We start from the raw sequence: 27,540 nt of genomic DNA, 5'->3' as shown, positions 1-27,540 counted from the left end.
CCAAATAGTATCAGAGTTCACCTTAAACTAACGTCACTAATAATGGATAAATGCTCTCTCGAATTATATCATTAAAGTCATTAAAATCTAAAAATGAAAATTGAGTTATGTGTTTTTATTAAATCAATGAATTTAATAATATAGTTCTATCAGAACCTATACTCAACAAATGATTCGAAATTATCGATTTTCGGTCATCACATACACCAAAAGTTGATTTCAAAAATCTTCATTGAAAAGGGAATACTCATCAATTCGCCAATTTTTTTCACACAAAATAATTTTCTGAACTGAAAATGTCAAAATCTGAAAATTATGTGATTTTTTCTGAAACTAGACCAAATGTATGTAAAATAGTTCCATGCTCTGATAAACTATTGTTACACATAGATACATCAATTTGAATTATAGTGAAATTTGTTAAATTCAGATTAATAATAGTAAAATGTTTATTCCCTGTTTACGATACATTGTGTATATATGGTGTCACGATAGTATAATACACTTTGCATGGTCAAATTATTGATACTGAATTCAAGACATTGAGTAAAATATAATAACCCACACAGCACTAGATATTCATGGAATATTCCCTGTTTATCATAAAACGAACGTATATATTCCAAATATTCATAGAATATTCTTGGAATATATACATGCCTTTAGAATATTCATAGAATATGCTTGAATGAATATGGCAGGATTATTCCCGAAAGAATGTGCATAGAATGTCTATAAATGGATTATTCTCCCTTGAATATTCTAAGAATATTGTCGATCGAATATACCATATGGTATATTCTTAGAATATATCCCCACGGTATATTTTGGAATATTCTATACAATGGAATTTTGAATTATCTTATAATAACGTATTCAAATAATTCAATATTATTAAAAACAAAAATATTTGAAGATCTTAATCGAATGCATAACCTAATGTATATAACCCTGATAGTGTTAACCAGTTTTTGAACTCAACGCAAAGATTCTGGATGAATTGCTCCAACAGCAACTGTTGGAAACGACAAAAAAATTTGAATGGGCCAATAAATGAACCAATTGCATCAATAAATTGGTTAATTCTCATCCTATTTGTCTTTTTGTATTTGAAATTATTTAATTACAAAGCGAAAAATCCTGGAAACAGAGAAATGGGGAAGTGAATAATTGGAGTAAACGTTTCTCATTGGTAAATTGAAGTGTAGCGCGCGACAGTCGAATAAGCTCTGTGAAAGCGGCTGTCCCTTAATGCATGGTACATTTGCGTTAAATTCGACATTTGATTCAACATGGCGGTTGACGTGGCAGGTTCGCGTGTGTAATGCATGATGTGTTGGTGTTATTATCAAAGTATAATTCTGTCACGTTCAGTGTACCATTTATAATTTGGGGTTGTCCAATTTGCAGTACAGCGAATAGTTTGATTTTGGATCTTCAAGCAGGAGAGTTGCATCTATTCAGTCTTCAAGAAAAGTAAGTAAAATGCAATAGTATCGATAGTAAAGTCATGGTGATTAACCTACTATACCTCATTTTAGGTTCGAGGAGAGTTGGTGTGTGGGATTTGTTGGTTTGACTAAGTACATGTTTGAACTAGAGTGATTTCAGCTGTGTATCTTCAATAGAGAAAAGTAAGTGAATGACACATTCTTTTGTATCATTTGTTTTCATAATTTTTATCACTCGTTTTCAAGATAGTATCAATTTGCCCAAAAGGAAACAGAGTGGTACCTGGTATAGGCAGGTGCGCTAAGAAACTGAAAACGTAATGATTACTTTTCAACAAGACAATGCAAGTTGCTCTCTAAGTCATAAAATGTTGTAAATGTTCATGAGTAACCTATGCGAAAAATATCTATTTGATTTTTATTCCAGTTTTATTGTGCCACTTTCAAATAGTGATAATGAACGTTAATGTACATTTTGTTCCAGGTATTACTATTGAAACACTGGCTGATGCATTGTTGAACAAATATAAGGAAAACTGTTCTGGTGAGCAAAGTTTGAATAACTTTAAGTAAGTGAAATTCATTGAAGAACCCATCATACCACTCATTTTAAATACTTCATTTGTGGGTTTATTTTTCGAAGTGAGAAACCTAACCTATTTCTTGATGTAATACACTTTTTCTTTTTCAATGAAATGATTATATTTATTATTTTTTAATTAGTGCTGATGAATTCACAGAGTTGTTATTTTAGTATATTTTTTAGTGTACATTTGTTTGAGAGTAGGAACATCCTAATTTGAATACATTTCTAATATTTGTAATATGACAGTATTCAGGAATATTTTATTCAGTGAATAAATATTTTGAATTAGATTTTTTATTTTTAATATTGGTTGAAACGTCAAATATTTCAGTGTATATTGTTTTTAAAATATATTTGTTTATGAATGTTATGTGTTTTATTACTTGTGTGAGTCTTGTATCAAAATGCAATATATACATGCCTAATAGCGGTTACTCGTCACATTCTTGGAATATTCCAAATATTCCTAGAATATTCATAAAATATATTTAAAGAATATTCTATGGTGTTTCTCTATTGTATATTCCTACAATAAACTAAGAATATCCTGAATATTTTATGAATATTCCTCGGGTTCTATTCCTGGAATATTCTTAATAGAATATACCTTAGATATTCTAAGAATATTATAAGATATTCCAAGAATATTCCCAAGGAATATTCTTAAAATATATCAAAGGTTCGCCAGGAGCACTTCCAGGGAATATTCTCCAGAAGATATATATATATATATATATCCATGGCATATTCATAGCATAATACAATATCCTTAAATGTATATTCATGAAATATACCTGGAATATCTATTGCTATGTGGGAAGTACATATGCACATGTATAGGTAACACAAAACACGAAAACAACATGTAGGTCAATAAATAATAGAAATAAAAGAAATAGAATTGAACTGATAAGACAAAATATTTCATATCGGGTATATTACTCAATTTTGGCACGATACTAAGAGGCTGTTCAAGTATTACGTAAGCACTGTAGGGGCGGGGGTCATTCCTTTGCTTATTTTTGTTAAAATGTTGTCTATGTTCGAAAATGAAACGCAATTTTGGGAATTCCCACAAATAATGTTTACGTACCTTCTCGCTTAAAACCGAGTAGGAAAATTACTGCGCACTATTCACTTGTCTAAATGTGTTGTGCCGGAAAAAAAGATTTCCTGCAAATGCCTCACGATTATTTCTGTCCGACGGTGAAATTGAAGCTATCAAGTGCAACATGCAAAACTTGTGGTCTTTATCATGTTTTGGTTAAGTCACTAAATCGTCACATCGGGAAGATCCTTAAAAAAGTAAATAAGCACACTGATGTCAAAGTTAGGTATATAAAACTACTCTAACGACATACAATAAGGAAATTAGAAAGGCAAAACGGGAGTCTTGGAGGAAGTTCTTTGAGAGTATCTCTGATTTACCTCGCAGCATAAGAATTCACAAGATTTTCTCTAGAGATCCAACTGCTGAAATTGGGTCGCTTAAACGACCCGATGGAATATTCACGACCTTTAGTAAAGAAACGTTGGCGCTTTTGATAGAAAACCACTTTCCTGGAAATCTGACTCTTGATAACAACAGACCTCGCTTCTTCGAGGGCGCTAAACGCTCAAAAAAGAACGATTGGGAGGTCGTCAAGAAGGTTATCACAGCACCGGCAGTTGAATCAAGTCGTTTCAGCCCTGAAAATCTCCTGGAGAGGATGGTATATTTCCAGCTCTTCTTCAAAACGGACTGGAAATAATTTTATCTATTCTCATAAAATTGTATAGAGCTAGTCTGGTCTGGAACTATATACCGCCCAGTTGGACCCACACCCTAAATCGGTATGACCAATCAGCCTTACATTATATGCATCCCCCTGAATAACCACCAGTATGCTTAACAAACCGGCAAATCGACAGATTCAGCATTAAACAACCATATAGAGAAAATTTCCCACCCTGACAACAAGGGGATTGCGGTTGGTGCATTTGCCTGGTGGCTGAAGGCTTCATAGAAAACGGCCCAGGCGAAGCTCTCTGGCTTGCAGAGACAGGCTTGTCTGGCTATCCAGTGGTGCCATCAGTACCATACCGTCAACGGCCATGGAGATCCTTCACATTTTTCTGGAGAGAGAGGCTAGGTGGACTACATATTGTGCTTATTGCCAATTGCACAAATCAATTTAATACAGAGTGTTGGTTCACAGAGGAAGTCACAGCATTCTGGAAATGACCTCTGAATTTATGCCTCCAACTGTTAACTACGAACTGCGATATAAAGTACTGTTTCCGAGTAAAGAAGACTGGATCCTCCGGGAGAAGGAGATATTAAAAGCAGATAGTTGTTGGTTCAGAGATGGATTCAAACCACCTTCCGGTTCTGATGCAATTGTTTTCAGTTGAATACCCAGGACAGAGATTCAACCTGCCTAGGAACCTATGCGACTGTATTTCAAGCGGAAATTTACGCTATTGAATTGTGTGCAGAGAGATTGGAAGAATTCAACCCCATACAAATATTCTCGGATAGTCAAGCAGCGTTGGAAGCTCTTGGCTCCTACTGAGCAACGTCTACACTGGTAGCAAATTGCCAAAAACGACTCTTCTTGATAGAAAGACTTAACAGATTTATCTTGTCTGGATTTCTGGCCATGCTGGCTTGGAAGGCAATGATGCTGCTGACTCCCTTGCAAAGGAGGGTGCGGCAAGCAGCTTCATTGGACCAGAACCTGTCATTGGCATCGCTTCCGGCTTTGCCAACACAGATTGAACACCTGGATGGCAAGAAGATCAATGGACTTCTGACAGTAGGGGTGAACTACAATGTCATTACATTACAGGTCACTGTCATTTCAATCGTCATATGCAGAGACTCTGACTGTCGAAAGACAGTGTGCACATACTTTGTGCCTGCCCCGCTGGGGACCGAATCATGATTTAAGAATTCGGCAGAGCCGTACTATTACCATCTTACCTGAAAGACCACTCACTATACAAACTAATCGGCTTCATTAAGAAGCTGGGTTTATTTGGCCGAGGGTGAATATGTGTGAGCACAATAAACCCTTGATGGTTGCGGTGGAGGGTCGAATATACCCACTCTCTGTCACTCACACTCACTGTCGATCAATCCCAAGAAAACTGAGATGGTCCTTTTCACCAGGAAAAGAAGTTTAACGGGCTTAAAACCTCCCGAAATCTTCAAAAGCCAACTAAACTTCTCTGAAGAGGTGAAATACCTTGGTATTATCCTCGACAAGAAGCTAACATGGAACTCTCATTTACAGAGTAGAGCAAAAAGAGCATACGTGGCTTATGAGCAATGTCGGAGGACAGTGGGACGCGCATGGGGTCTTTCACCCCGTGTAGTCGCCTGGATCTACACTGCAATAATAAGACCTATGTTAACGTATGGAGCCATTGCATGGGGACCGAAAGTTCTACAAGTAACGGCCATCCAAAAATTATATCAAATACAGCGACTGGCTTGTTTAAACATCACAGGAGCCATGAGAACAACACCAACCGCGGCAATGGAAGTAATCACGGGTCTGACCCCTCTGGATCTGTTCGTTAAGGAGGTTGCGTTAATGGCCATGGTACGATTGCACACGGCTGGTGTAAACCTAGAAGTAGGAATGGGTCGATTGAGGCTGGGCCTATGGCGGGAAGCGCTTACTGCGCAACCTCTGCTGCAGGCAACAAGTGATGCAATTGAACCCAGGTTTGTGTTTAATAAACCCTACAAAATACAAATTAAGCAGAACACAGAGTCAGATGCTACAAATGCAATACGGATTTATACAGATGGCTCAAAAACCAAAGAAGATTCAGGATGTGGAGTGTACTCCAGATCACTAAGCCTAAGGATCAAATGGGGAATGGGAAGAAATACCAGCGTGTTCCAAACAGAACTGGCTGGTATCTCAATCGCCACAAAAGAAATAACCAAGAAAAGAATTTCGGGCAAAAACATAACAATCTGCACTGATAGCAGACAAGCACTTAGCCTTGAACAGACACCGTGTTACTTCAGGGCTAGCACTAGAGTGCCACCAAGATTTAGCCAAAGCCTGAGGTGGATTAAAGGGCACGAAAGGAGTAAAGGTAATCGCATTGCCGACTCTTTAGCCAAGGAAGCGGCTGGACTAAGAATTTTAGGACCAAGTGGCACCCACGGCCTGATGACTTCGACAATTGCGGAACTAGTCAAATGTTACACCCATGCTCAATCTTTAAAGAGATGGGATGAAATCAAAGGATGTAATCTTGCCAGGATCACCTTGGGCGACCCTGGGAAGCTGGCGCCGAAGAAATATCTGGCGATGACCAGGAAAAATCTACGCCTTACAGTAGGATTTCTGACTGGCCACTGTCAGCTAAGGAAACACCTACATAATATGGGGCTAGTGGACACACCTCTATGCAGGATGTGTGAACAGGAAGATGAGACTGTCAGGCATGTCCTGTGCGAGTGCCCGGAGTTATCGTCAATAAGAGAGTGTGTGTTCGGCGAGTCTTGGCCTACACCTGCCGATATAAAGGAGATGTCTCCCAGCGACCTGTCCACCTTCCTGGAAAGGACAGGATGGACGACGACCTAGGAGGACAGCTCCTTGGGAGGATGTACAATGGGTCACATGTGGCCTAAGTGCGTGGGCTTACACTCACCCTCCCTACTCTACAGATACAGATACCCACTCTCTTTGGATCTACCCTAACCTAGCCATAATCTATAAGTCGCTGCTGGTCGTGCTAATGAACTGATGTGCATTATTCAAAATTTAAAGGACCACGAACTAGAAAGGATCGATTAGAACGACGTAGACATTCCAAAATCGGATGAAAGTTTTGATCAAATGTCCAAAATACTGGAGGCTAACGGAGTTTTTTATTGTGTCATTTAAATAATCGTTGTAGTTAAAATAGCACTTGCCTATGAGTAGCACTTCAGAGTAGAATGTCTTGTCATTTTTAACATGTTCAACTCATTTGATAGCTTATTATAACAACTGAGAGCGTTTCGTTCTGTAGGGAATTTTCATAAAAGGTTGTAAAAGTAAATAGGAAACCAAATCAGCGAGCCATATTCTAAGCGCGTTCTCACATATGAGGTAAAGAGAGCCAAGAGGCTATCTTCATTTTCGAAATCTTTACATTTTCTTGAAATCAAGTCAATCATTCCGTGTGTTATATTCGTGTTTAGTTGAATTTCTAGCGAATGATAACAAGTTATGTCTTGGCTTATAATATCAATGTCAAAATGTAATTGGAGATAAAAGTCAAAATTTTTTTGTTACTAAAGTGTGACTATAGTTCGTTCAGTATTGTCTGAGAGTAAAAGAATTTCAAGAATGCAAACATGTCGCTACATCAAAGAAAGCAACATAGTCGTCTCAAGCAAATAATACTGCAATTCACCCACAAAATCATTGAGATATGTCTACCCTCTATATCCCTTGAGGACGCCGCTAACGAGCCATTAAAATAGGGATATGCGACAAAGAACGCGAAAACACCGGCAAAGAATGCGAAAATACCGCCAAAAGAACCGCTCAATGTTTTTTCTGATATTACATTTAAGATAATATTAATAGGCGTCGGACTGGGGGTATTAATATGAATTTTCCATTGATATATTCTGTATGATGAGCAGATAATCAAAATATGGTGGAAACTGATTTTGTTTAAATATTTTATTTTGGGAAGGACAGTATATATTTGAAATAGGTTTTTATTATTTAAAATTGTTACCTTCTACATATCTATAAAATAATCAGAATATTAAATTTACAAATAAGTACAAATGTAGAAAGGCAATAAATTATTGCATTTGATGAATTAGATTTTTGAAAAAAGAAATCAAATTTGTCATTAACTTGCGTTTAAAAAATTTTGCACATTAAAAGAAATATGTATCATCTGGTGACGTTTTAAAGACTCTATCCATTTTCTTTATCCAACCTATTTACATCGAACATTACAATTTGTAGTTATGATTCGTCTCTTAATGTAAATAAATTTGTATTATTATTATCATTGATACTGATAATATCAAATTGATCGTCGGTATGATAATGAAGATGAATAAAGTATTCGAAACATCACTAGATAAGTATACAAATAGAATAGATTTCCGCGGTTAGAAATTTGAACATCTGATTTCGAGTTGAACCGCGTTCAAAATTTTGCGTTGTTCGACGTTTCGGCTTCGACTTTGACATTTTCAAGAAGTAGAAAAGTGTAGCTGCACTTTATATATATTCTTGATGATTTGGAAATGGAGATTCATATTCCTTATTGGATTTTATAGTTGATTCTGAAACAAGTTTATAGATTTAATGGGAATACTTACGTCGCATAAGACATCGCGATAATTTTAATCTGAAAAAAGTCTACAGGGATTCGTTGAGTGATTCTTCACTGAATGAATCAGTTTCATTAGGATTGATGACAACTGGAATAATTTTTTCTGATAATGAGTCTATGCGATCATCCAGATCCCACATCTCTGCTTCGATTCTGATTGTTTTGTGAATACATTTTTTTCAAGCTTTTTGGTCGACTGTTTCCAGAGCACTGTATAGGTATTTCTTTAATTCTTTAAGGTCTTATTATTCCTTGCGATGAATCCTTTAACTCGAGCCCAAACCAACTCTATTGGATTCAATTCACAGTGATAAGGCGGCAACCGAAGAACCGACATTCCTTCAGTCTTCGCCGTCTCATCGGTGACATACCTAACGAATTTTGACTTATGACGTTTAGCCAAGTTGAGGAGCTCCGCTTTTAACATGGTCGATTCAAAAGGAATAGTTTTCATTTGTAATCACTCAGTAATATCTGCTCTCTTCCAACACGACGTCGGCAATTTCTCGACTCGTCTACTGTGGTAACTTGCGTTATCCATTACTATTACGGATCCCTGCCGAAGTTTTACAAGTATGTTTTGAAACCATTCTTCGAATACTGTAGCATCCATTTCTTGATGATAACCCCCATTTTTCTTCGATTCAAACATCATCAATCCATCTTTCACTGCTGCCTATGTGAGTCATGATAAGACGACGACCTTTTCCAACTGGAATTTTCAAACAAGTGGAACAACCTTCCATAAAGGCTTGTCTTTCACTTTTGATGTTCTGATCCTGCCAAACCTTCGAGATGGTATGATCCTTATTGATGTTTCATCCAAATAAAAAATAGATTCACCTAGTGCTCTGGCTTTCTTCATTTTTCTTGAATAGTTTCTTCTCCATTCTACAATCTCTGATTTTTCTATCAACATGCTCTTTCTATCTTGCTTTCCAAAAGTGAAATTCAGCTCATGTAATATCTTTCAAAATCGAGTTCTTCTTATGACTCCAAGATATTTAAGATGAGTTACATACTTGATTTGAAGTTGGTTGTGGATTGTCAAGGAATTGAAATCTGGGAGGGAAGACTGGTAGCTACAAAATGGTAAAAAACTGTTTTTCCGATATTGAAAGTTAATTTTCTGCAATCAAACCAATCTTTTGTTACCTCCAGATCTTTTCCCGCTTTTTCTTTAACTTTTTGCCAACTTTTCCGCATATAAAATATCGCAATATCATCTGCGAAACTGATAATTTTGCCCGAGTTATTTATCTGAAAAAGTCCATTAACATATATACAAAACAAAATTGGGCCTAATACGTCACTGAATGTAAACAAGATAAAGTATCTGATCTTTTCCTCCTCCCTTCGTGATCAACCCAAAAACTAAAACATAAAAATGCATATACCGCACTGTAATAATCAAAATACTTGTGACTGTCAGACCATAGAACAAGCCACGCATTACAACAGTGCAAAGAGCATACTCATCCTTACGAGTTATATATGGTTTACGTTAATGTCTTCCTATTAGGTTGAAATCCTTACTCTGCGAGACCGTGGTTTTATCTAATTTCAATTATGCGAACTCCGTATATGCCTTCGGTTAATATATGGAATAAGGAAGCGAGAAAGAATTTCCAACAAAATATGTGAAATGGGTTGGTTGAATATGGAAAACAGAAGATTTTTACATCCTGGAAATCTCTTTCATAAAATCATCTTTACCGGAATACCTTCCTATCTTCATCAGAAAGTAACATTCCGCACTGATGTTCATAATGTCAATATTAGACATCGAGGAATTTTGTCCCCGCCCCCATTCAGAACTGAACTCTTCAGGAGATCGTTTAGTTACCAGATTTGCAAGATATATAATCTCATCCCACCAAATTTCAAAACAGGAAGAATCCAAACTTTCAAAACCCAACTTGAAAATCTTTTGTTCAGGACTTATCAGTAGGTTTTATTTATTATTTTCACATAACAAGGTTGAAAACTGCCGCTTTCACCAAAAACTGTATAGACATTTTTAAAATTTTTTTTTCATTGTTCTTTTGTATCATTCAATAGGTACGCATAGGTATTTTTCAGGGTTAAGTGGAAGAACAACAGAGTAGCACTCTCCGCTGCCGAGTTGAACTTCGCCCTTTATTTTCTTAAATATATTATGAAGGATTTTTTTTATGTATTGTAAGAGGAAATAATAAAGACGTTATTATTATTATTATTATTTTATCTGTAAAATACCTCGGAGTTATTTATTTTAGATCAGCATCTAAAATGGACGAAACATATAAGCTTTGTAACAAAAAGGCTCCGAGTATTGATGCACAATTTTTGTGAACTACGTGACATACTGTCAAAAAAACTTATAATACTCTATACCTCTCTTGTCAAATCAATAATAAAATTTTGTATTCCTGCTTGGGGTGCAACTTTCAAAAATGCTATTAGGCCATTACAAACCGCTCAAAACATTTCATTATTAATTATCTTGAAAAAAATAGAGTATTTTCAACAAGAGAGTCATATCAAGAAACTAACATGTTGAATATTCAATCACTATATATTTATATAGAAACATTCAAGAGATACTAGATCAAAAATGAACCAGGACGAAAAATTCAATTCTTTAATAAAACGGTTACCCAGAATTCTTTTTTCTTTTAAGGTCCAAAAATATTCAACGTCTTACCTAAAAATTTAAAAGATATTCCTCCAAACTATTCAAAAAAGAGGCGAAAGAGTATGTACATAATCACGCAGAAAAATTTCCAACTTCATACTGAAATCAATACTTACTTATGTTTTGTATATATCGTGTGTATAAGCACTACACACACTACCGAATTTTAACAATAATACCACAATAAGTGGTTATACCCCAATCGAAATGATTCAAATTTTCCAATCTCATTTGAACCCCAATTTTAAATTCTCTCTTTTATCGTCTTTCTATAAAAAATGTAAGAAAGCTTCACTTACCATATTAATATAATTATACATAAGACATACAATTGTACAAATGCCACGCTGATTTAGACATCACAAAACAGGTTAAATTTGCCTAGCGTGAGTCTACTTCAGTGAGTCATTAAAAAAAACTCAAACAACTAATTATTATTCATTATTTTATTTATATTATTTATTTTCACATTACTGATTGTGTTGATATTGATGATTGTATGTAAAATGGTTCTGAAAATAAAATTGAATTGAATTGAATTGACTCAAGTACATTTGTTAATTTTATTTGAAACTTATTGATAATAAACGACGATGAGGATAAAGCATGTAACTTCTTTGAACACATTTTGTGACATGTTTTGTGAACCTTAAATTCAAGTCCATTTCGATACCTAAATTTTTTGTCACGTTCGTGGCGCATATTACTGTATCACCAATGACAATATTAATATATCTTTCCACCAAGCTACGATCAGTACCAAAAACAAGCAGATTAGTTTTGTTTGGATTGATTTTGAAGTTATGAGCTTCAGATGCTGAAATAAGACGACCTAGTACTTCATTCAATTTTCGATTAGCAATAGAAACGACATCAGGGTTGAATGATAGATATAGTTGTGTGTCATCCGCATAGATATGTGAATTACAATGTCTTAAAACAGAAACTAGATCAAAAGTGTATACGCAAAATAATAAGGGTCCAAAGATAGATCCCTGAGACACTCCAAATTCAATAAATTCACTGCTTGATTTTCCCATCGAAGTTTTTACAAACTGAACGATCTTTAATATATCTTTCAATTAAGTTTATAGCAGGTTCAGAAAACCTGATGAAGGTCAAATTGCAAATAAAATTGGATAAGTAATGGTATCAAAAGCCTTGGAGAAGATTAAAGCAGTCGTGTTATCTTTATCAGCAGCTTCGAAAATATCATCAGTTATTTTCAAGAGAGCAGTTGTACCTACAGCTGTGTTCTTTACGAAATCCTGACTGGTTGATTGGTGAAATATTGAATGAATTTAAATAACATTTGATTTGAAAACTCATTATTTTTTTCTAATACTTTTGAACAAGTAGGTAGCAGGCCCAAGGCTAGAACTGAGATTAATAGTACCCTTCTGGTACATCTTGTTTCTAGCTTCATTTGTGTTTTTTTCATTACTTTTATATATTGAATAATTGAAATAGAACCATATAATGTAGAAGACTTTCTAAATTATTCTTATTAGATATTAGATTTGAGAATTATGAAAATTGACGATGTTTCATTTTTTTGTTTTTCGATGATTTGTTTAAAACACTCTTTGAGATGGAGATTATTATTATTATTGTGTTTATATGTAATAAGAAACTACTATTATTTTTATAGTTCCTGCTCTCACATTATCAACTCCGGGCGCTTTATGGTTCTTCAGTTGTTTTATTATACTTATTACTTCTAAGCGATTAGTGGGAGAAAGATATATTTAATTTATATTTGTATTTTCAAAAAATTTTCGTTTTTTATGATTTTATTTAGCGTTTTTTTATAGCTATTGAATTTTTCAAGGACATTTAGAAATATACTCAAAAAATTTTCCTTACATGTATCAACATCATTTATTTAATATACATTTTACCACTCAACGTTTTTTAGATGTTTAGTAAATTCATTTTCTCTTAAGTTTTGCATTCTTTTCGTCTCCTTATTTTGTTTGATACGAATTAGATCTGTGATTAGTTAAACAAGTACGGTAGAGTGATCGATTATATCTGTCGGTATGACGATAGGAATCAGATTTTCAGTATTGTGAGAAGAGGTTTTTATGAAAAACGAACTTTCTAGGTATTCCTGAAGGGTGATCTGTATAAGGCGTTAACTACAATTATTTCATCATGCATTTTCGATTTTATCAAGAATGAGTTGTTAAATTGGATGAACTCATGTGACTTCTAGATATAACTTTTTATGAAAAATGATTGCGACAACCGTCGTTATATAACATTTCATATTTTGAAATATTAAATATGCTAGTATCTGATAAGTTCCCAAGTTTCTGATGTGAGTACAATACGTTCAAAATCAAACTCAAAATGTTCAAGAAAGATTAAAAATTCATCCAAATTTTTATTGAGAATTTTAATGTTATCATGTATCAGTTTGAAATTTGCAAAACACTCAATAATTAATACCTCATTTGTCTGATAAGAATTCAAAATAAAAGTATAATTATTTCCTACCTCAAAATTTTGGATTTAAGAATTCATGATTTCCTTCGAATGATATACAAAATAATGATGACAGTAGTAAATTCAATTTTTTCTAAAAAAATTGTGTTTATACGTATATGTATATTAATAAATCTTCAAGTTAAAAAAATGACAAATTGTCGTGAATGAAAATAAGTTTATTAGTCACCTTGTCTAGTTTTTTTGACCTCTTAACTGTTTGACAATTTTTCCTTGACCTTAGTTCTTTTTTGCGGTCTCCGAATTGATGATGGATGCCTTTCTTGAGGTTTTCTGTAGTATTTCCTTTGCACCCTTGATCTGTATTTCTATAGGTAGGTGGTTGACAACTTCTATTTTATTCGTTTAATTGGATATATTCTCTTCTATTTACAATTCTATTTTCCTTGGGGATGGTGTTGGGGGTTCACCCAAGACCCTCCTTTTTGGGCTTGGTGTTATATTACTATTCTCCTCACTTACTTCCAAGTCTTTTTCTACATCTGATGCTGTATACGCTTCACCTTCCACTATCAGTTTATTTTTTCGTATAAATGTTAGCTTGTTGGCAGATCTAGCTACTTCAAGGCCTATTACTAACATTTTTCTTTCTTTTAGTTTCTCTTCAGTTACGTCTTCAGTTATTATAACTTTTGTTCCTTTTAATTTCGATCCGCTTCTCAGTATTTCCTGTCTTTTCATTTGGCTACTAAGCGACAATAGTATAGGTCTGCTATATCTAGTTTTCTTTCCTATTCTGAAAATATTACAAATTTCTGGTTTGTTCAAATGCACATCCAGTTTTGTTGTTGCTAATTTGGTAAATTCTTCTATAAGCGTTTTCTGATTTTTTTCACGTGTTTCTTCGATGCCATAGATGACTAAGTTGTTTTGTTTTAATAATTTTTCAAGTTTGCAAACTTTATTTTTCACTGTTTTCGTTTTCAAGTATTTTAACTTTGTTGGTTCCACTGTATCCTGGACAGCTTCTGACGAATTCTTGTTTAATTCTTCCAGAATAATGATTCTTTCGCTTAGATTTTCTTTTACATTTTTCAGAAGCCAGGTACACATCTTTTATAGACACTTCAGAATCTTCCATATCAATTTGTCGATGCGCGCCACTGGTATTTATGATATCGGTTTACTTCTACTCCTGATAAGGACACTATCACGAACAGTTTTTTAGCACTAGATCAATTAAATTTTAGGATTACACAAAAATGTTTTGATAAATAGTTCTACACTCTTTATAATTTGATTTAACGATATTCAGATTGCTCAACACTTTGTGTACATTTTGATAAGTTTTTCAACTCAGGTCTGTATTTAATTCTACTAATTCAAAAAGAACATTTACAAATATTCCACATGAGTCATATTTTGTGAATGGAATAAGAGTTTTTATCGATCTTTTTGGGGTATTTTCACCTATCAGATTCTGGAAATAAAATAAAATTGTAATTGATAACTTTATACACGTGTAGAAAGGGCGACCTTTTGGTTCTCTGCAAAATAATTGTTCACGAAGGTGACTGCCTCTTTATTTCACGAAAATCTCTGTCTTCCAAGTGCAATTTTTAGATGAGGAAACAAAAAGAAGTCGCTTGGGGCTAGATCTGATGAGTAAGGCGGATAATCAAGCAATTGAAACCGTAATTCGAGGATTTTCGCCTTGGCAACCGCAGAAGTGTGAGACGATGCGGTGTCTTGGTGAAACAGGATTTTCTTTTTCTGCAAATGTGGCCGTTTTTCCGCAAGTTCTGCCTTCAGCTTATCAAGTAATGATGGGTAGTATGCTCCTGTGATGGTTTTTCCTTTTGAATGATAATTGATCAAAATACTCTATGCGTATCCTAAAAAATAGTCGCCATCACTTTCCCAGCCAAAAAAAATAGTTTTTGCTTTTTTTAAAGCCGGTTCCCCTTTTTCAGTCCACCGATGTTTGGACTTTATTTTTTTTCGGGCCTATAAACTCGGATTGACTGCATCTTAACTGCACCAAAAGAGCGTTGAAAATGTTCATTCGAACATGTTTTCGTTCTAATATGAGCAAACGCGGCATCCAACGCGCGGACCGCTTTCTCATGCCTGATAATCCGGTCAAATTAGGCCAAAAAATAAGAGTAAAGCTATCTGTATTCCCACCAAGTTGAAAATCAGTAAAATTGTTCAAAATATGATTACAAATAAAATCTAGAAGTTCTCTATCTTTCTCCTGTATGGAAAAAAATGTATTCAAGGTCAAAGGTCAAAAAATGAGTTTTTCACGATTTTCAGAAAAACGATAAGTTTTATCATAAAAATAGTTCAGATAAAAATTGTAGATCATAAAATTATCTACAGAAAATGTATCAATACTTTTTTTTTTACGAGCTATCGTTTTTGTGATGTAACCATTCATAAAGTTGTAAAAGTTGTAATCGTCATAATATGCATTAGTACGCCATGTGTAATCATCTCTGTAGTTGTGATATAGGTATGTTAAAAAATTTTTCTAGCAAAATCTTCTACTATTTTTACAGGCAATAACTGGCTGTGACACGACATCTGAATTTTACAGGAGGGGTAGAATATTCAAAATGTTTGAAAAACAAAATTTAGTTCAATGTGCTGAAGTTTTTAAAAATAGTTATTCAACTCGACAAGAAATTATCACTAAAGGCATTCGCTGTCTTCTTTCTATGTACGGAGCTCCTAAAAAACTGCCTGCTTAGATAAGTATAGATATGCAAGTTTCGTTAAAAATACCAAAAGTTAAAAAGAAATACAATTATCTTGTCTTCCTACAACCTCAGTTGCTGCTCATCAACATCTTTTTCGGGTTTATTACCAAGTTCAAGTGTGGCTTAGTTATCAGCTAGACCCTACAGACTGGGGTTGGAAGTTGGTCAACAATTCATTAGGACCATTCCAAACTTTACTTCCACCTGCGCCAGAAAAACTGCTGAACACAATATTTTGCAACTGCATGCTAAATGTGGTTGCAAAAACGCCGGACTGTTTTGTTCTCTGGCATGTACATATTGTCAAGGCCGGTCGTGCTCTAATATTGAATCACCAACAGTGGAAGATCCGTTTGATTCCAACGAGGCGACATGCGATACATCGTTATTAACGCAGTTTGCATGTCTCAGGATGAAGATGAATGAGAACAAGACGAACAAGAACAAGAAGATCAAGAAGAAAAACAAGAAGAAGAATTTGAAAGTTACGACTCGGACGAATAAATTTCACAACTTTTTTTTAACTTGAATTGCTTTTATCTTTCCAATCTCTGCTGATTTTCATTATTTTGCAATAGTTTCAATTCGAACAGGATCACAACTGACCCGTGGAATAGGCCTACTGGGGAAACCACGGTAAAAAAAAACGCGTTGAGTACACTACCCTATCGGTGGCATGGAAACGTGTGCATATTATGACGATTACAACTTTTACAACTTTTTGAATCGTTATATCTCAAAAACGGCGGCTCGTAGAAAAAAAGCATTCATACATTTTTTGTAGATAATTTTATGATCTACAATTTTTGTTTAAAGTATTTTTATGACAAAACTTACTGTTTTGCTGAAAAACTCATTTTTTGACCTTTGACGTTGAATAATTTTTTTTTTCATACAGAGGAAAGATGGGAAATTATATTTTTAATCATATTTTGAACAATCTTACTTATTTTCAGCTTGGTAGGAATTTAGGTAACTTCGAATGTCTAAGTTGACCGGACTATGAATGATTTCATGTGAGAAATATGTTTTTTGACATGTTCATAACCTCTGCTATCTTTATTGTCACTTTGAATCGGCGGTTGTCTAGCACCATTTGCACTATAACAATTTTCAATTGAAGGTGATTCATAAGAAACGTCGCACTTGAAGTGACCAACGGATAATCCTTTTACCAACTCTGCAGAGGCGTACCAAAATAATATTTTTATTTTTTTAAACACTTAGGTAATTACGTAAAAATTGTATAGTAGGTGACGCTACCTGGTGTCAATGGTAAAACTGATTACATTTCCTTGTGACTAATACAGTACTTGAAAAAAACCAGAAAAATTCAGAAAATAATTATTATGTTCCTTTTATATAGAAAGAGTCCTACAAAGCAAATAAATAATTACCTATGTTATGCTTATGAAGTTTCAGCATCCATTGACTCGTCCGAAGAGGAATCTCCAGTCACACTTAAATCTATTATTATTTGGTCGAAAACAGTGTCTACCATCCCGTCCAATCTCCACATTTTCCCTTCTTCCTTGATCACATGGGCTACAGCATTATCCCAATCTTCTTTCCGTATCCGTTCCATTGCGAGTTCTAATAAACGTGGACATCAGAAATTGTATATGCCACGTTTTCACGAGTTACTTAACTCCTCAATTTGAGGCCAGATTAATAATATTGGGTTTAACTCCCAATGGTAATCAGTAAGTCTCAAAATGGTGATGCCTTCAGCACGAGCTATTGTATCCACCACATGCTGGCGATATCTGTCACGATGCTGTTTGATGACACTCATAAGCTCGGCCTTAACCATGTCCTCGGAAAGTGGAATTCCTTTTTGTCTTAACCAACTCTGCATGTCTGCTTTTCTGGTGGTCATAGTTGGCAGCTCTTCTACTAATCGGCTGTGATAAGAAGCGTTATCCATTACTAATACCGAATTTGGCTCGACTCGTGAAGGAAGGGATTCAAACCATCCTTCAAAGCGTTGGGCATCCATTTCTTCGTGATAATCCCCCGTTTTTTTATAAAAAAAATTAGTGCACTATTGTCTAAAAAGCCACTCTCGCCACCTATATGGGCGACAATTAGTCTTTGCCCTTTACCCGTTGGTCCGCGTAACCCTGTTGATAAACCGTCCACAAATGCTTGACGATAACTAGTTACAGTAGTATCTTGCCAGATCTTAGACATGTGTGACCAGCATTCACTCACGTTTAGTCCACATAATAAATCTTTTTGTGAGCAGAACGCATTTCTCTAATAGAGCGAAGATATCTCCGTTGCCATGAGACTATATCTTCTCTTTCTATTAAGACAGACCTACATGATCGTTTGGCATATATAAATTTTAAATCTTCTTTTATTATTTTCCTTAAGTTCTCTTTGCTCATTTTTGGAATGAGATCATTATCCATTACCTTTGTAATGGCGCTTCGCCATTACAAAGGTTGGCGAAGGTTGGCGCTTCGAGGGTTGGCGCTTTATTCTCAAGAAAGGAAGAATGAATGGTATAGCGTACACAATTTTTCTGGTACTCGTCCATTTAATTTTTTTTGCTACCACGACAATGTACTTTTGGAGCTTGCACAATCCCGGTCACCTTTTCACGTACAATGCGTTCAATTGTCAACACGAATATTGCCGTAAAATGAACACTGGGCTACAGCTTCCACTGTACGGAATGTATTTTTTAAATTTTCATACACTCTACAGACAATCTGTTTTTCTTCTAACGACATAAACTTCCGCTTTCTTTGTACATTAGTGGACCTGCTACGGCATCCATCTTAATACTATAAAATTAATAAAATTCGATGATATTATTCAACTATTTGTCAGTTATTTACTTACCTCAAGAATTATTTTAAAGTTGATGTATTTTAAAAAACACTTCATTGTGAGATTTTCACTAGAACAGGTTAACAAATCCGCAACACGTGTTTCGCTGCACAGTAGCTTTTTCAAGCGTGTTCACTGACAAACTGAATTCTACAAACATTGTGATTTATATATACTTTTTGAAATATTACTATCTACCTAGAAACTAATAATATTCTAGGAACTAATTAATGACAGTTATAACTGAGTTTAACGAACATGTATACCAGAGTTTAATGACTAGGTCAACTAATTATCTCATAGATGAAAATCTATGATAATGTATTTTGAAAAACAAGTATCGGCCAACTCTATCTTATATTTTAAAGTTGATAAATATAACTGTCTATTTAAAAAATATAATAAAATATATTTAATAAATACGTAACAAAGTCACCTTCATAAAAAACAGAACACACTACGCCTTTGCAGATAAGGACGCTTGATAATGAAGAAACCGAATGACTAGTTATGGCATTTTAAGGACGCAAATATAATAGACCTGCGAAGTGTTGATCAGTTTACCGATGTTTCAAAGTATTCAACGAACTGGTTCACCTATTCGCTCGTACATTCTATCGATTTGCAGAAGCTATCTTGTTACGGGGGGAAAATTTTATGGAATCATCTTACTTTTACATTATTTACAATGGCGATGCATAGACAAAAAAAATGACCCCGGTAAGAATTTAGTTCTAACATTTAACATTGTTGCCGTTTACTCTCAGTTCAATTTGTATATGAGCTACCTTCAATTGAAAATTGTTATACTATAGTAAACTTTGGCGATGTTTTCGTCGGCAGTTGAAGATTTTGGACGTCCCGAACGTTCATCGTCTCCCAAGCTCTTACGGCCACGTTTAACTTGACCTGCATAGAATCCAACTCATCTTTAATTTGCGTAGGCTGATTGCCTTTCAAAAACAAATATTTAATAATAGCTTGATACTCGATTTTGTCCATTTTCATAAAAATACTCACATAAACTGACTGAAACGACTGTAACATAACAACTGCGCATCCATAATGGTTGAAACTTTGGTGAGTAACTATCAACAGATGAACATCAAAATTCACCAGCTCCTATTTACGAGTACTGTTATCTTCATCAATAACTTGTCGTATTTGATAAGTTCGCTGATCAAAAAAAGAAAACTGAAAAAAATACATATACTTGAAGTTTCGCAGGCCTAAATCTACTGCCGTCTTCAGAATTGGAAAACATCTTATGATACTTGAGATTTTTTATTTGTTTCGCTTCATTTTCAAACGGCAGCACATATGTGGGAAGTGAACATACCCAAAAGAACGGTCGACGAAAAACATTTCCAAATTTAGCGAAACTCAAAATTAGGCATGGTAATTTTGGAAACAGACTGCATTTTCCCAAGCACAAACAGAAAATTTACATGTGGAATAGTGGATTATCACAGTTTTTATTTTACCTTCTATAGGTTGAAATATTGGGTGGTTGTGATATCGATTTTTCATGAATCGGTATAATTCTTTTTGTTTGAAGGTGGTTGACAATGTTTCGTGGTGCATTTCATTAGTTCGGACTTCCATTGTCTAATCATATATATAAAAATGGATGTTTGTTGGTTGGTAAGTGATAAATTTCTACATCGCTCGACCGATCGTAATGAAAATTGACATGTATAAGTAATTTTTCATAGAGAAGGTTTTTAGGCTCTCAATTTTTCTGCAATTCCCACTAGATGGCGCGGTATAACAATTTTTTGAAAGCGCTGTTCTATAACGTTCCGAAGTCTGTTCTTTTACGCGTTTGCGCAACCAAAACAATCCGATTTTGTATCGGATCGCCACGTGCGATGAAAATGGATTCTCTACTGCAACAGTAGACGCTCAGGACAGTGGTTGAACTCCGATGAACCATCCAGGCACTTCTCGAAGGCAAAAACTCACTAAAAAACATGGTTACTGCATAACAATAATGTAATTTCCTTAGAAACTTTATTTTTCAAGAAAATACCAAATTTTACTTTTTGACGTATATTAATATTTTTTTGACAATCAACAACTACTACTTTTTTTCATAAACATATCTCATTCATAGGTAACTAAATGGAACAAACCAATATATATTGAATGCTAAACAAATAAACAAAATATGTAATCTGTAACATTCTCCCCACCGTGAAAGTTCTTAAGAATTTTCACCAAATTCAACATCCACCCTACAGATTTTGGTTACAGGACGTTTGAAGACCCCTGTAGATGTTTTCACCTCGACTACTCTCGTAATATTGTCCTTTCCTGGAAATACTGCCATGATTCTACCCAGTGGCCAAGTATTTCTCGGAAGGTGGTCATCTGCAACAACGACTACATCGCCAACCGCAACAGGTTCATCAACCTTGATCCATTTTGCACGCTTCGATAAAGTCGGTAAATATTCCTTAATCCATCTTGACCAAAATATCTCTGCCAGCCTTTGAGACTTCTTCCACTGCTTTCTTAGGTTTTGTTCTTCGAATTTTGTTGGAAATGGATTTTCTGAGGGCGAACTAATTGGTAGATGATTTGGCGTTGAACACTGAGGATCGGAAGGATCGGCTGAAACATGAGTTAATGGTCTACTATTTACTGCATACTCAGCTTCCGCGAACAATATTGATAAAATTTCATCCTTTGGAGATTCTTTCTTTGAAGTAACCCCCAAAATTTTCTTGACCGAGCTTATTATCCTTTCCCAGCATCCACCCATATGTGGACTACCAGGTGGAATGAAGTACCATTCTATCTCCATCTCTGTCATTCCTCGAGTTAGCTCCTGGTGATCAAGTTCACGGTACAATTTCAAAAGTTCTTCATTCGCTCCCTTGAAATGTGTGCCATTCTCTGAATAAAGGCGTCTGATTGGACCCTGGCGTGATATTATCCTCCTTATAGCCATTATTATACCATTAGCAGTGAGGGAGTGTGCGATTTCCAAGTGAATTGCATGAATTGTCATACAAGTGAAAAGAACTCCCCACCGTTTCAACCATTCTAACCATTTAAGGAAGATTGTTTTTGAAATCTTGTCGTCCCATCTTGTGCCAGTTCGCCAGATTGCCTATAGAATGATTTTTCCTTAATAGACAAGAATGTGAGAAAGCCTAAGGGATCAAAAATCGATATAACCAACTGCAAAACTTGCCGTTTTGTGAGAATCACCGTACCGTCAGTTATTTCTTTGGGAACCATATGATAAACGACTTTAAATGTAAACGAATCAGATTTCACATCCCACCATACTCTTAAAATGCGGTCCAACAATGACTTATTGAAATATATTTCGACATGTTCGTTTCCGTATTTTGAGATAACAAAGGTGAATTTGGATACCAATTTACAATATCGAAACTACCATTTTTATGGAGTTCAATTATTCTTACCATTTTTGAGTGTGCTTCTTGCTCTGTATCACAACAATCCAGATATTCATCAACATAGAAATTTCTCTCGACGTCTTTAATCAATTCAGGATATTTCGATTGCTTAGCATTTAAATTTTTAACATATTGTGCGGAACATGGAGAACAAGAAGCACCGAACATCATCACCTGTAACTCGTATTCATCTATTTGCCTATGTTGCTCGCCATTCCGCCAAAGAAACCGCTGTGAACATCTTGCGAATTTTTACCCTATGGAACATCTGGGTTATATCCCCACAGAAACCCCATTTCGATCGACGAAAGCGCTTCAGAACACCTGGCAATAAATTCAGGTAATCCGGACCTTGTAGAAGGTTTTCATTTAAGCTGGTACCATTACTCTTAGCGGCAGCGTCAAAAACAAGTCTCAACTTATTGGGCTTATTGGGATTTAAGACACCAAATAGTGGAGATACCATTTTCGAGAATTTTGTTCAATCGCCTTGGAAGTTTCTAATTTTCGAGTGTACCCCTATTTTAAGTAGTCACTGATTTTGTTGCAGTACTGATCAAAATATGATTTATCCCTCAACATTTTTTTCTCAATACAAAACAACCTTCTCATAGCATTTGATTTACTTTCTGGTAAAGTTACATTGTCATTTTTCCAAATCAACCCTGTCGCATATCGTTTTTCATTTTCTAAATAAACTTTTTATTTTCCAAAATATCAAGGGCTCTTCTATGATCAATGTCAATAATTCTATTATTAACGGAAACACCAAATGATTCGGTACTAAAAGATTCCCTGACTAGACGATTCAGTTCATTATTGTTATCGCAGGAACAAATGTGGAAGCTATATATATTTTGATCAGATTCTGAAGTGGTACCATGGATAACCCATCCTAAATTAGTTTTAGTAGCAATTGGACTATGTTCAGAACCCTGATAAACTTTTCTTGCTACTGTTAAATGGATATTGTCCTGACCTATGAGAACAATAGGATTTGCATCTACCATATCTTGAATAGGTAGTCCCTGAAGATGTACATATTCTATGAAATTATCCATCACGTTGGTTTGAGAAGGTAAAGACAAATTTGTTACAGTTCTCAAACCACTCATTTGGAAGATTCTTGCCCCTTCATGAACTCCAGAAATTTTCATATTGATACATTTTGAACCTTCATCATATTAAACAATATTCTTAGACCATTGCATGGATAAAGGTTTGGTTTCCCCTGATAATCCTAGTTGTTCTGCGATCTGACTTTCTATCAAAGATATGGTTGACCCCTCATCGAACAGAGCGTAAGTATTTATATACCCTTTTGGGCCATAACTTTTGATAGGAGCTATCCTGAGAAGAACTTTAGAATTATTGTTGGTGAGACAAACTGTTTGAACACTTTCATCAATTTTTTCAGTATGAGAAAGTTCATTAGAAACTTTACTTTTATGCAGAAGGATATGGTGGCGTAATTTGCATCCTTCAAAGCCGCAGCGTTGTTTTGATCTACAAAACCTCTTTGAATGACCAGTTTTTAAAAAACAGAAGCAAATTTTTGTTTTGTATAATTTTGACGAATATCTATGCTATCATTTTTCAATATGGAACAATTGTAAATTTCATGATCAGTTTTATTACAGTAAAGACATTTAGGGTGGTCATCGTTTGCTTGATTTGTAGCAACCAAGATATTTTCCGATCTTGAATTATTAAATTTTTTCTGATGGTGAGTGTTAGTAGGGAATGTTCTTCAAAATCTTTCAAATTCACCTTACCTCCTTTTAGCACCATCTTCTGTCCCCATTGTAATTTCTGACCATTGGGTAATTTTCCTACCAACTGCTCCAGTAGGAACAGATTATTCAAATGATTACTTGCCTCAAATTGCTCCATCGTAGCCACCAGGTTATTGACGTGACATGAAAATTTAACAAAATTATTAAAATCGCCATCTCTAACAAATTGCAAATTCTGAGTTTTGTTTATCAAAGAACCAATGACGTATTCTGGATGACCAAAACGCATTTCTAATGTTTCAATAACATGAATAATATTTTTAGGGTGCAATAATAAACTCCTTACCGCTTCAAGAGCTTCATCTTTCAGGCACCTCTGTAACATTAGCATCACTTCATCATCTGAGTATTGATACATAACAGTTTTTCTGTTAAATTGGCTAATGAATAACGGCCAGTCTTCTGGTTTGCCATCAAAAAAAGGTAGTTCCTTAGCAATTGCATGATTATTTGAACAATTTCCCCTCGAAACACTTCTAATGGCATCGGCAACATAACGATATAATTTAGAAATGTCATTTTCCTGTGACACTTTTGTATTTTGAATTTTCGTTATTTCTGGTGAAAAAGTAACAGAATGCACTTCACACTTATCGGCCCATTCTTGTACTCCTTTGAACATGCTTTCTTTATCTGTACTCTCTGCAAGCGATTTTTTCGAACAGATATCTCTCGTAGAGCATAACTGTTCCTCTTCAATTCTAGTTTCCGCTAACTGTTTCTGAAGATCCAGAATCCTAATTTGATTTTCGAATTCCTGCTTTTTCATTTCCCTCATTAGCTCAGTCCTCGCGACCTCAGTCTTCAACGCCAAACGCTTCTTTTCAATTTCTACCCTCTTTGAAGATACCTTAGATTCATTTGATTTCCTTGCCGATTTTCTAGTAGAATCTGATACTTTTCATGGATACCTGATTGATCCAAGATCTGTTCCATCCCTATTGCCAGTTCTATTAGACTGTACATGAAATCCGGAACCTTTCGGCTCTTCTATGGGAGCTGTTTGGACAATTTCCAGCGCCTGAGAAGACATGAAGATATTTGATTCTGATTGAACAGTGTCATGAATACTTATAGTATAACTCTCTAATGCCAGCGGCCATCGAACATAATCATCAAAATTATTGGTCTTGCCAGCATTTTTTCTCTGAGATCTTCTTCGATATTCAGACATGTTTCCTTTTCAGTACGTATTTGTGGACTGTAAATACTATATTTTAATGTCCAATCTGGTTAAAGTACGATGTAATTTCCTTAGAAACTTTATTTTTCAAGAAAATACCAAATTATACTTTTTGGCGTCTATTTACCTTTTTTGACAATCAACAACTACCACTTTTTTTATAAACATATCTCATTCATAGCTAACTAAATGGAACAAACAAATATAAACTGAATGATAAACAAATAAACAAAATATGTAATCTGTAACAAATAATAATAATCTTCATTTGCAATAGGAACATCATAATTCACATACAGTTATAATATTTGTAATTAGTAATATTAGTAATAAAAATACTTGATGCTAAATGAAGAATGCTAAAATAAAAAATACACCTATAGTGTCACAATCATCAGATATTAAAATATACACATATTATACTCATGTACACTCAGTAAATATGACCAATAACTCATCTTTTTACATGTACAGTGGTGAAATGAATTCATTCAGATGAATTTTGAAAGTGTTTAAAGACGGTGAATTTTTCACTTCATTTGAGAGGTTATTGAAATCATTTAAGCACTTGAAGAATAATGTTTTCATTGAGCTTACATTTTGACTTCGAGTTATATGAAAATCGTTCACGTTTATTGTAGGATAAGTGTGGATTTCATTATTATATGTAATTAATGAACTGTATGGTGGTCAACGGCTGGTGTGATTCACTATATCTTTTTGTAACCGGGCCAAACCATCGCAGCACAGACCTATTGTGAGGAAATCGTTGAAATGAACCAAAAATTGCATCAGCAGCAGCCGCTACTGGTCAACAAAAGAGGACCGATCCTACTCCACAACAACATCTGTCTGCACGTTTCGCAAATCACTCTCAGAAAATTGAATTAATTGAGCATCCCTCGCCCACCATACTCCCCAGACCTCTCGCCAACCGACTACCATCTTTTCAACCTACTTGCCGAGGAAATTCACGATATTGAATTGTGTGCGGAGAGACTGGATAAATCCAACCTCACACACAAATCAATAAAAATATTTTTGGACAGTCAAGCGGCGTTGGTAGCTCTTGGCTCCTACCGAGCAACGTCTAAATTGGTATCAAATTGCCAAAAAGGACTCTCCTCGATAGGAAGACTTAACATATTTCCTCTGGTATGGATTCCTGGCCATACCGGCCTGGAAGGCAACGAAGCTGCTAACTCCTTGCAAAGGAGGGTTCTGCCAGCTGCATCATCGGACCAGAACCTGTCATTGGCATCGCTTTAGGGTTTGCCAAACGAACTTTAAACACCTGGATGGCAAGACGATGGCAAGACTTCTGGCAGAAGCTTCCAAGATTGGCTCACTCCAAGGCGTTTATTCATCCTTCGAAGCTTGATACCAAACAGATGTTGGACAACAGTAGGGATGAACTACGATTGTCTAACAGGCCTTCTTACAGGTCACTATCATTTGAATCATCATATGCAGAGACTTGGACTGTTGGAAAACAGTTTGTGTCCCCTTTGTTTGGAAAATGATGAAACAGCAGAGCACATACTTTGTGTCTGCCCCGCTGGGGATCGAATCAGGTTATTAGAGTTTGGAAGAGCAATAATCTTACTATCTGGCCTGAAAGACCACTCAACATAAAAACTAATCAGCTTCGTTGAGAAGCTAGGTTTATTTAGCCGAATATGAATAGGTGTGAGCCACAATAAACCGTTGCGGGTTGTGGTGGAGGGTTGAATAGACCCACTCACTGTAGACCTAACCTAACCTAACTATCTTTTCAAACACTTCGATAACATTGTCATCGGTAGGGTCTTCGCCAATTAGAACCGCGAAAGAATGGCCTTCGTGGACTTCATCGACAGTTTGAAGTAGACTCAGAAAAACGGACGAAACTTTTGAAACACTCTAATATAAAGTACGGGAAAAATATACTTGGTAATACATGGGAAACCATTAAAAAAGAATGGGGCCATCTGAAAAAATAAAATGATACTTGAAA

The 27,540-nt window shown here is 35.2% G+C and overlaps 1 protein-coding gene and 1 long non-coding RNA gene across 2 annotated transcripts; one reads left to right on the top strand and one right to left on the bottom strand.

Annotated features, from left to right (window-relative positions):
• Positions 1-559: 559 nt before the first annotated feature.
• Positions 560-2,325, top strand: LOC141485571 (uncharacterized). Its single transcript, XR_012467289.1, has 2 exons — positions 560-1,476; positions 1,542-2,325. It is a non-coding gene; the product is annotated as an uncharacterized lncRNA (long non-coding RNA).
• An 18,384-nt stretch (positions 2,326-20,709) lies between these two features.
• Positions 20,710-25,677, bottom strand: LOC141485487 (uncharacterized). Its single transcript, XM_074182299.1, has 2 exons — positions 24,341-25,677; positions 20,710-21,747 (listed from the first exon to the last, which is right to left on the bottom strand). Exons 1-2 carry the CDS (start codon positions 25,137-25,139, stop codon positions 21,338-21,340), a joined length of 1,209 nt encoding a protein of 402 aa, XP_074038400.1. The 5' UTR covers positions 25,140-25,677; the 3' UTR covers positions 20,710-21,337.
• Between the last annotated feature and the right edge of the window lie 1,863 nt (positions 25,678-27,540).

The sequence above is a fragment of the Leptinotarsa decemlineata genome, unplaced genomic scaffold (assembly GCF_025532065.1).
Source record: "Leptinotarsa decemlineata unplaced genomic scaffold, Ldec_3_MD MMD2_tig00026328_RagTag_RagTag, whole genome shotgun sequence".
Taxonomy (NCBI): domain Eukaryota; kingdom Metazoa; phylum Arthropoda; class Insecta; order Coleoptera; family Chrysomelidae; genus Leptinotarsa; species Leptinotarsa decemlineata.
The sequence above is the reverse complement of the archived record's forward strand: the minus strand, read 5'-3'. Positions and strand labels throughout refer to the sequence as shown.

Bases quoted from the DNA above. Each gene is read 5' to 3' on its own strand.
- LOC141485487 (XM_074182299.1), bottom strand. From the start codon at position 25,139: ATGAGGGAAATGAAAAAGCAGGAATTCGAAAATCAAATTAGGATTCTG. The intron at 21,748-24,340 runs GTAAGGTGAATT...CTCATGTTTCAG, and splicing joins GAAGATGGTGCTAAAAGGAG to CCGATCCTTCCGATCCTCAG.